Raw genomic sequence first — 10,352 nt, 5'->3', positions numbered from 1 at the left:
GAAACAAAATCTAGAAAGCCTTTAAAGCCTTTAAATATACAGCGCGGAGGAATTCAACAGACTGGGGCGACTTGCCAGCGTGTGAGGTTCTAAGTATCGAAATAGAGCGCTGAACATAAGCTTTCCAACCGTATCATACAGATACACACCAAGCTATGTACAATTATTGGTGAGGCAAAAATGATCATAAATACATGAGACATATCTGAATGTACATATAAATTCCCCTAACTACAAAAGCATTTTCAATAGAAGATTACGGTAGCGAACATAGTAGCGATAACATACATCCAGTTAGACTTACATTTAGTCTCTGAAATGAACATATCGTACATAAAAAAAACAGTTGTTCAGTTATCTTAATAAAAATATAATAAAAAGGAGCCCAGTGACTCTCTTCATTTTCAGATACTGCAGTGATCTAGACTTGCCAAACAGTCTAGACTTGCATGGGCTGTAATTGATATATATTTGTATCAGGGTCTGTAAGACAGACTAACATCCAGTCAAAACATGGTATTACATCACACGATAATGAAATAGTCGGGCCACTAAATCTAACACAAAATGTACTGTGAGGATGGTTGCACACATTCCTTGCAATCTGGATGTGGTTGGCACCCATTTGCCTCATTTCCATGGCCCTCGCTTTCGTTTGTGCTTTTTCATTTATTTACTTGTATTTTTTTGCAAGGATCAATTGCATTTTATACCATTTCTGCACTTGCATTTTTAGGCATATCAGAAAAAGGTGTTTAGTTATTTTGTAAGTGCTGCACGCGTCTCTGGCCCTTAAGTTGGCAGTGTTTCGGCGACAGCTTGAGAATGTTTGACATTTTCTGTTCCCTGGCAGTTTATAACTGTCAACAGCGAATTGATCCTCTTATGCAGCGTTATATGTTCATCCCCGAGACAATGAAGTTTTTTTCCTGGTCACGAGGATGCGCTTGCATCTGCTCACACGACACCATGTTACCAGATGTTGTGGTCATGAAATATTTACGAATAGATTTTGTGATCAATAAGGTAGGTTTTTAACTGAGGGAAAATAATTGCATTTATAACTGTTTCTATATAAATACGATATCTGTGGAGGTTAAATAACAACATGTAAATACGTGAAGCTTGCAATAAACATGTGAGTTCATATTTGTAAAGATGAAATGAAAAAGTTCCAAATAATAAAAAAACAGCTGTTGTGATCGCTTATAATAGTGTTGCAAATGTTAAGGCAAAACATGAAATACTGAATGAAATAAATGTCATTGTTATATTGCTACTGATGTCACATGAAGAGACAGAAGCCCTAGGCCATGCACATGTTTGGATAAAATGATATGTTGCGTCTTTTGTTTCGTTTTGAATGAATAAAATGTGTTAGTTTATTCTTCAGAATGTGTTCGTGTTCATTTACTTTGATGGTCTTTTATTCATATTTGTTTTCAATGCAGTTGTAGACTTACACCATGTTTAGAATGTGGACCCACCCAGAAAAAAATATGTTATTTTTGGCAGTTTATTTATTATTGAGCAATGATTGTAACTGTGTTACGTTGTCTCTGTCGAAATTCGGTGAAGATTCCGGGGTAGAATAGGTCTTCAGCAACCCATACTTGCCGTAAAAGGCGACTATGCTTGTCGTAAAAGGCTACTAACGGGATCGGGTGGTCAGGCTCGCTGACTTGGTTGATGCATGTCATCACTCCCAATTGCGTGGATCGATGCTCATGATGTTAATCACTGGATTGTCTGGTACAGACTCGATTATTTTACGCACCGCCGTCATATAGCTGGAATATTGCTGAGTGCGGCGTTAAACAACAAACCAACCAACCAACCAATCAATCTAAATTCGGTAGACGCTCATTGCATTGTTTTTGGACAATGATTAGTCGTCAGCAAAGAAGTACTATTTAATGTAAGCTGTTGTCAGGAAGTTACTATATTTAGATGCCAGTGTGCCACAAGACTGAATGTTACATGAGAAGTGCCGATGTGCACAATCATCAGAACACTCGCTGGTTTTCGCTCTCGTTAGAACCACATCATTGCTTCATTCGTTGGTTGAGAATATCGACTACAAGACTAGATGGCCGTATGTATTCAGGGATATTGACGTAAAGTATTGATTGAGTGAATGAGTATGGTTTTCCGCCGCTTTTAACCATATTACAGCAATATCACGGCGTAAAGTATTGACGATGAATTAACATAAGACCATTAGTGTCTAGAAAACGTCATATGATTACAAACATTGCATGTATTCTAGGGTTTAATGACATATTCTAAGAAGTAAAAACCTATGATTGTTGGTTCGAATTCCGATTCGCCCCGATCATGTTTCTGGGTTCGCACTCACTCACTCACTCACTCACTCACTCACTCACTCACTCACTCACAGGGACACGTTCAGGGGATATATATAACTCGCTTCTCTGGGTCCTAATCACAGGTCCCACGTTATCACTGGGCCCAGCAACATGTCTGTATATGTGTAAGATTATTCAGATGGTTGGTTAGAGGGTGGCCACACCCTTCATAATCACGAAAAACCTTCCACCAGAGTGGGCAGCGCGAACCTCTCCAAGTCTTTCAGGGCCAATCTCTTCCTACTTCGTCGTTCAAATGCTGCTCAAACTGCCCCCGCCTTTGTTGCACCTCCAAGTACTTGTGGTTGTGTCGGGGTCGAATTCCGGCATATTCAGTTTTGATACGAATCGTCATTAGGACATCTTCCGCATAACAAAAACAGTAGGAGTTTCAATCACCTCGTTAATATACGGGAGCTACAAATGGACATACCCGTGAAGATCCGAGTTGCAAATGACATACCCGTGAACATCCGGGTTATAATACGTCTTCAGCAACCCATGCTTGCGGTAAAAGGCGACTATGCTTGTCGTAAGAAGCGACTAAAGGGATCGGGGTTCAGGCTCGCTGACATGGTTGATGCATGTCATCGTTTCCAAATTGCGTAGATCGATGCTCATGATGTCAATCACTGGATTTTCTGGTCCAGACTTGATAATGTACAAACCGCCGTCATACAGCTGGACTATTGCTGAATGCAGCGTTAAATTACAAACAAACAGCAAATGACACCTTGGAATGACGGAAGCAAAGCGTATATTAGAAAAAGCGTTTATTGTGATGAGCCTGATACCATTGAATGGCTATTTAACTTGGCGTGTTTATTGACTTCAAGAACAAGCAGACTTTTGTTAATGTACCAGAATCAGCTGTGTTGTTGTTTCTTCATTGAATAGAAACATGACAGCCATTCATTTACACGGGATTGGTGAATCGCGAGACCGCATCATCTCGGAAAACGGGGAAGTTCACATGTCCCGTCTTCGATCCCCAGCCGCGTCATACCAAAAGACGTTAAAAGATGGTACTTGTTGTTACCCTGTCTGGCGCTCGGCATTAAGGGGCTAAAACAAGGACTGGTCGGCTCGGTGTCAGTATACTGTGTCTGAGTGGGGTATTCATGTTAAACTGCGACATGGTATCTCAGTGAGCTAGCACTATAAATCGGCATCAGTCCGGACTAGTACAAGCAGCCACACACACACATACACGTGCATGCACGTCGCTATATAAGTGCAATAATCTTGGACGCGACGTTAAACCCCATTTCACCTCACCTCACCTCACATGTCCCGTCAGATAGAAGTATCGCTTTTAAGGGACCTTAGATAGGATGAAACCGTTGATTACATGAGATACAAGGTACAGATCGTGTTTTGGGAATTTCAGCGAGAGATATTCACTCCACCCATCTTATAATCAGACGATAATTAATGATAACCCAAGAGTACTACAGAACATATGTAAACGTTGAATATACCTCCATCTATTATAATCCGACCAGTTATGCTGGGATATACGTTGTACTGTCTGGATTAACAGGATTTGATGGCATTGTTTGGTTTTCATGCAAAGCAATCTGTATAATTCAAAAATTTATCATCCAGATCATTTAAGTCCTTCGTCAGCATAATGATTTAAGGGTCATGAAACAATTGCAAAATTTCCATACGTTCCCGAAGTCAATATTAACTATGATCATATTAAATGTATTTTTATAACTGGAAAATAAAAATAAAGATATTATAAGACATTAAAGATCGACCAATAGTCAAACTGCATTACAAATTACTGGTCAAGATTCGGACCTGGATACACAGATGTCTTTAAATAGGTATTCGGGTATAAGAGAAAAAAACACACCTCCCACCTCAAATTGTCCTTTCCCCACAAAATGTACTTGGCCGAACTTTATACAAACAAGTGATAAAAGAATTTCCTAAAAATAATGTGCTTCTGAGAAATGTTAATTTTGCCTCAGAGCACAGTCATGAAGGCGAAGTCCACACATTTCTGCCATCGTGAATCATTGTCGTACTAGCAGCTTCACAGCTTGCTTGTCGCCGTCATTGTTGCTACAGAGGTACATCCCATCATCACTTATTCTAATGTCTCGGATCCTCAGATTCCATTCACTGCTATAGCCCCTGTCGATGGACAAGCGACGGTCAGATGTAAGTGCCAAGCTTGAGAAGCGGTTCCAGGTATAGAGTGTAGTTGCTTTAAAACTCCACAATCTCTGTAAATTGGAACAATTGGATTTTTAGCAATTTAAAATAACAATCCATCTACATGTATTATGTGTCCATAGAGATAGAAATGTGTATATTATTTGTGGCACACCATGAACGAGGTAAATCTGAAAATTCTTGACCTGATAGATATTGTTTTGTGAAGTGTGAGGTTTCAACACCTGATTTCTGTCAACAAGAGAATTTGACAAGGTTGAGTGAAAATGCGAACAAGGAGAAAACTGAGAAACGAGCTGTGATTGAGTACAATGTACCTGCATATAACGGGCATGTCACCAAAGGAAATACAAAAAGAGATGAGTGAGTGAGTGAGTTGGGTTCTGCGCCGCTTTTAACAGTATTCCTGTTATATCACGGCGTGTCAGCTTAATGTGGGAGGAAAGCCCGAAATGATGCAGGTCTTAGACGTTTACCACTTCGGTGAAACCCACGAGCACGGGTATGGTGCTGACAAACCTAGAAACATAATGGGGGCGAACCGGGATTCGAACACACAATCGTAGGTATCTGGCGTGCCCAAGGGACGCAACTCTGCACAGCGAGTCGCGGTGCCTTAGACGACTTGGCCACCCGTGCCCCCCAAAAAGAGATGAAAAGCACGCTGGGGATGACTGTAAGGACAAGCACTGGTCGTCCTAAAGATGGAAACCCTGAAACGTAACTGGATGCCGTCCAGGCAAAGTTATGCTGACAAACGTGCTATAATTCAGCAATATCGTCGACACTATTGGAATCCGTTTAACCTTAACTGTCACACACAACGTCCGCTGTCCGCACGATGGGTATCCAAACTGTCGACGACAGATCAGAAGCTGACCATATCCAAGGACCAATTGTCACCAGAACCCTGATAAAGTTGTGATGAGAATTGTAACCCAGGATGTATATAGAAAGGGTTTTGTCGCTGTGATTTGCTCCAGAGACAAAACTTCAAGTGGAATCATTTGGCCTCCCCCTAAAAAACAAGACTCGGAAAAAACCGATAATCGGATACTAGCAAAACGTCGAAAGGAATTCGGGGTTACAAATATGAATGATTTGTACACATCTTAATCTCAGTGGACAGGTTCCCCCACCTTTCAATTATCACTGAATTTCGAAATACACGCATTTAGTTGTTGGTCCAGGAGGGTTTTCTGTGTAAAATCTGTTGCCAGTTAGCGTTGAAGTTTGTCGTCATGGAATGGAGAGGACCGCACTGTGTTTATCGACTGTAGAGTCTCCAGGTGGAATGTGGAATGTAGTATTCCAAAATGTCATAATACAAATCTTACGTTCTGCCGAAAAATTCACGCCAATGTTTCTCATTGTTTGCTTGGGAGGCGGTCAATAGCAACGTGACGTCATAACAAGCAGATATTCTCTAAGATTTGACATAAAAATATTGAAATAACTACAAGAATGGTCGTTGAAAACAGCACAGTGTTGGTCAACAGTTGATGGTGAGGCTCATGACACTCACACACTTAATACAATGTCTAGACCAGTGCAGGACATACAACGTCTAGCTCAGTGCAGGACATACAACGTCTAGCTCAGTGCAGGACATACAACGTCTAGCTCAGTGCAGGACATACAACGTCTTGCTCGGTGCAGGACATACAACGTCTTGCTCGGTGCAGGACATACAACGTCTAGCTCAGTGCAGGACATACAACGTCTTGCTCGGTGCAGGACATACAACGTCTTGCTCGGTGCAGGACATACAACGACTAGCTCAGTACAGGACATACAACGTCTAGCTCAGTGCCCGGCATACAACATCTAGCTCAGTACAGGACATACAACGTCTAGCTCAGTGCAGGACATACAACGTCTAGCTCAGTGCAGGACATACAACGTCTTGCTCGGTGCAGGACATACAACGTCTAGCTCAGTGCCCGGCATACAACATCTAGCTCAGTACAGGACATACAACGTCTAGCTCAGTGCAGCACATACAACGTCTAGCTCAGTGCCCGGCATACAACGTCTAGCTCAGTGCAGGACATACAACGTCTAGCTCGGTGCAGGACATACAACGTCTAGCTCAGTGCAGGACATACAACGACTAGCTCAGTACAGGACATACAACGTCTAGCTCAGTGCAGGACATACAACGTCTAGCTCGGTGCAGGACATACAATGTCTAGCTCAGTGCAGGACATACAACGACTAGCTCAGTGCAGGGCATACAACGTCTAGCTCAGTGCAGCACATACAACGTCTAGCTCAGTGCAGCACATACAACGTCTAGCTCAGTGCACGGCATACAACGTCTAGCTCAGTGCAGGACATACAACGTCTAGCTCGGTGCAGGGGATACAACGTCTTGCTCGGTGCAGGACATACAACGTCTAGCTCAGTGCAGGACATACAACGTCTTGCTCGGTGCAGGACATACAACGTCTAGCTCAGTGCAGCACATACAACGTCTAGCTCAGTGCAGGACATACAACGTCTTGCTCGGTGCAGGACATACAACGTCTAGCTCAGTACAGCACATACAACGTCTAGCTCAGTGCAGGACATACAACGGCTAGACCAGTGCAGGACATACGAAGTCTAGATCAGTGCAGGACATACGGTGTCTAGATCAGTACAGGACAAACAATGTCTAGACCAGTGGAGAAAATACAACGTCTAGACCAGTGAGCAAGCCTGACCACCCGATCCCGTTAATCACGGTGACCTCTTACGACAAGTATGGGCTGTTGAAGACGGGGCCATGTCAAAAGTACTCACATATGAATCCGTTTGGCTGGCAACAGAGCATGGCAGGATAGCGGTACTCCCCCTTTTCGCCATGACGACTTTAATGGAGGGTCCAGTATTTAGCCCTGAAACATAATAATTCCAGTGATACGCTCATTCAATATCGATTATGCAGTGTAATGCATCTCTCATCTGTAAAATGCTCTTGACACATTGGCTATTATTTGAATAACACGGCGCTTAGAATTATCGTCAAAGCAGATTAGGGGCGGTCGGGTAGCCTAGTGGTTAAAGCGTTCGCTCGTCACGCCGAAGACCCGGGTTCGATTCCCGACATGGGTACAATGTGTGAAGCCCATTTCTGGTGTCCCCCGTCGTGATATTGCTGGAATATTGCTAAAAGCGGCGTAAAACCATACTCACTCACTCACTCACTCACTCACTCAAAGCAGATTACGCTCATGGTGCGGCAGACACTCTGAAGGACGTCACTGATAAGAAAGATGAAGATGGCGACACCACCACAATGGGAGGAGATAGACACACGGACAATCGAGGATGAATCTGGTGCAGAAACTATATCAGAATCCTCATCCCTGCTCTCATCCATGTTTACTGAGTGTATCCAAATAGTGTTATGATAATTAAATGATGATATAATACCATGGAGTGAGTGAGTGAGTATGGGTTTACGCCGCTTTTAGCAATATTCCAGCAATATCACGGCGGGGGAACCAGAAATGGGCTTCACACATTGTACCCATGTCGGGATTCGAACCCGGGTCTTCGGCGTGACGAGCGAACGCTTTATCCACTAAGCTATCCGATTGCCCCATAATACCATGGATATTCGAGGGCGGTACATGTATTGCCTGACGTGGGATTTCTTTGTGAATAAGTCTTTGCGTGCCTAATCAACTGTTGTACCCATGCCGGCCCGATCATACATTAAGACCACAAAACGCTGTATGACTGTCATCATAGTCTTCATATCCTGTTCGGTTAGCAGAGTGACGAAGGTCAAGGACGATATTTTCATTACAGAATTGAAATATAATACTCATATAATTAGGAGATAAACATACTGTGTTTTCAATGTAGAGCTAGGTTACCTGTAGATTTAACCCCGCTAAATGGAATTTGGAACCGAACACGCAGCGTGAGGTTTCAAATGTTAAATTTAGCGCGGTTAAATCTACAGGTAACCTAGCTCTACATTGAAAACACAGTATGTTTATCTCCATTCTATCATGACTGAATAAAACGCGAACTCTTTGGTGTAAGCGATCTGAATTACGGAATCACCGAACAAAATATGGTGCTATATTTACTCAAGCAGTTTGTTTACACCGTAATACTTCACTCGAACATATGACAGGCATTGAAAGCATATAAGCACGGCAACTTGGTAAGCTAACATGAGGTGGGCATCCCTAAAGAAAACAAAGCAAGCTTTGCAAGGCTTTCGCTCCACATCGCGCGTCACCATTATGACGTCATATCGCTCATTGTGACGCAAAAGATATGACGTCACAGTGGTATAAAGAAAAGCGTCAAAATTCCAAGCTCTCTGTTGTCTCCAAAACGTAAATACATTCCCTTTGTTGATTTCTGTCGTGTTTTTCTGCACGAAATGTATTGCCACACATCCTTTGAATATTGTAGTAACCGCAACTGTGCATTTTGTAACCTGTAATTGCAGATATAATTATTTAAATATGCCAACCGACAATGACTGAAATTAGTACTATTCTATGAATATTAGCTTTCGCGGTGATGCGGCCGTCAAACCAGCTGTTTCAATCAGAGGGGGTTTAATGTGATTTTATAGCCTCTGATTGACCAATCAGAATCGAGTAAATTCCAAATACATGGTAGAATAATATGACATTATGTTTATGGTAAATACCATGAAACCATGACTAGCATAATTGTCACCAAAGGTCTGGACGAACCAGTATTCTATTATCTTCAGCTCATATAATCCAGATTCCCCCTGATTGTGATCATTGTGTGTCCGCACCATACCCATGCACCTGGCATTCCCCCGACACGCCGTAATATAACAGAAATACTGTAAGTTGAAGATGGATTAAAATCCAGCTGACTGAGAAACATTATCAGCGAACGGTTAAACAAAATCAAACCTTTAGTCGTCAGAGTACTGTATGACGTCACAGTTTCAGATCCCGGCTTGGTCGTGCTGCCTGACCTTGAGGTCATCTTCTCCATGTCCATTCTCAGTACCTCCAGCAACATCCTCTGTTCCGCCAGAGCCGAATGCAGTTCGTTTATCATCACTTTCTGCTTATCACCATCAGCTTTAAGCTCTTTGATAATCTTATCGTATCGTTTGAAACGCTTTCCGAACGTTTTCCGAGTAGGTTTGTTAGAATCCAACGTCCCTACTTTCGCAGGAACAGGTGGTTTAGTTTTGATGGAATTCAAAGCCAACGTCTTCAGTTGTTGTAGTTGTTGTTCAACGGACTGTACCTTTGTATGGACGGTCCCTTCTATTAGTCCTTGTATTGTTCCAGCTTTCGCCATTTCCTCAATCACCCTTGACATCACGTCGGGGACAACACCCTCAAGATGGAGGGTTAAGTCATTGCGGAATATCTGTAAATCCGTTTTCCGTTTTCGGTCGATTCGATCCATGCGGCTTCTGATATCAGTGATTTCCTCTTCTAGGAGTGACACTTTGGTTAAAATCGTTCTATCCCTGTGAACCGCGGAGGTTCCAAGCTGCGTTTCACAGCAGAGAACGCACAACGCCAACACAGCCTTCCAGCGAGTCGCCATACTTGCATGTGATGTTAAAGCATTGCTTGGGAGAAGTAAGACGTTTAGCTCACCTTGCATCCTAATTAGTATCCTATTTCCTTTAACAGGTCACTCCGGCGTGTATAAATGTTCGGACATAATTATAACCTGGCGTTTATTTGAAAACCGGGTCCACTACCACGAAGCGATCACTAATAATATTGTAACTTTCATATTTTAACAAGGATTTACCAAACTCCTTGCGCTACCATC

The 10,352-nt window shown here is 42.6% G+C and overlaps 1 protein-coding gene across 1 annotated transcript; it reads right to left on the bottom strand.

The window, feature by feature from the left end:
* Nucleotides 1-4,068: 4,068 nt before the first annotated feature.
* On the bottom strand, nucleotides 4,069-10,125 carry LOC124121563. The gene is made up of 3 exons (XM_046484577.2): nucleotides 9,464-10,125; nucleotides 7,347-7,441; nucleotides 4,069-4,609 (listed from the first exon to the last, which is right to left on the bottom strand). The coding sequence occupies exons 1-3, from the start codon at nucleotides 10,116-10,118 to the stop codon at nucleotides 4,397-4,399; spliced, it is 963 nt and encodes a 320-aa protein (XP_046340533.2). The 5' UTR covers nucleotides 10,119-10,125; the 3' UTR covers nucleotides 4,069-4,396.
* Between the last annotated feature and the right edge of the window lie 227 nt (nucleotides 10,126-10,352).

This window comes from Haliotis rufescens, unplaced genomic scaffold (genome assembly GCF_023055435.1).
Source record: "Haliotis rufescens isolate VD_foot unplaced genomic scaffold, xgHalRufe1.0.p SCAF_13, whole genome shotgun sequence".
NCBI lineage: Eukaryota > Metazoa > Mollusca > Gastropoda > Lepetellida > Haliotidae > Haliotis > Haliotis rufescens.
This window is presented reverse-complemented; position numbering and strand designations above follow the sequence as displayed.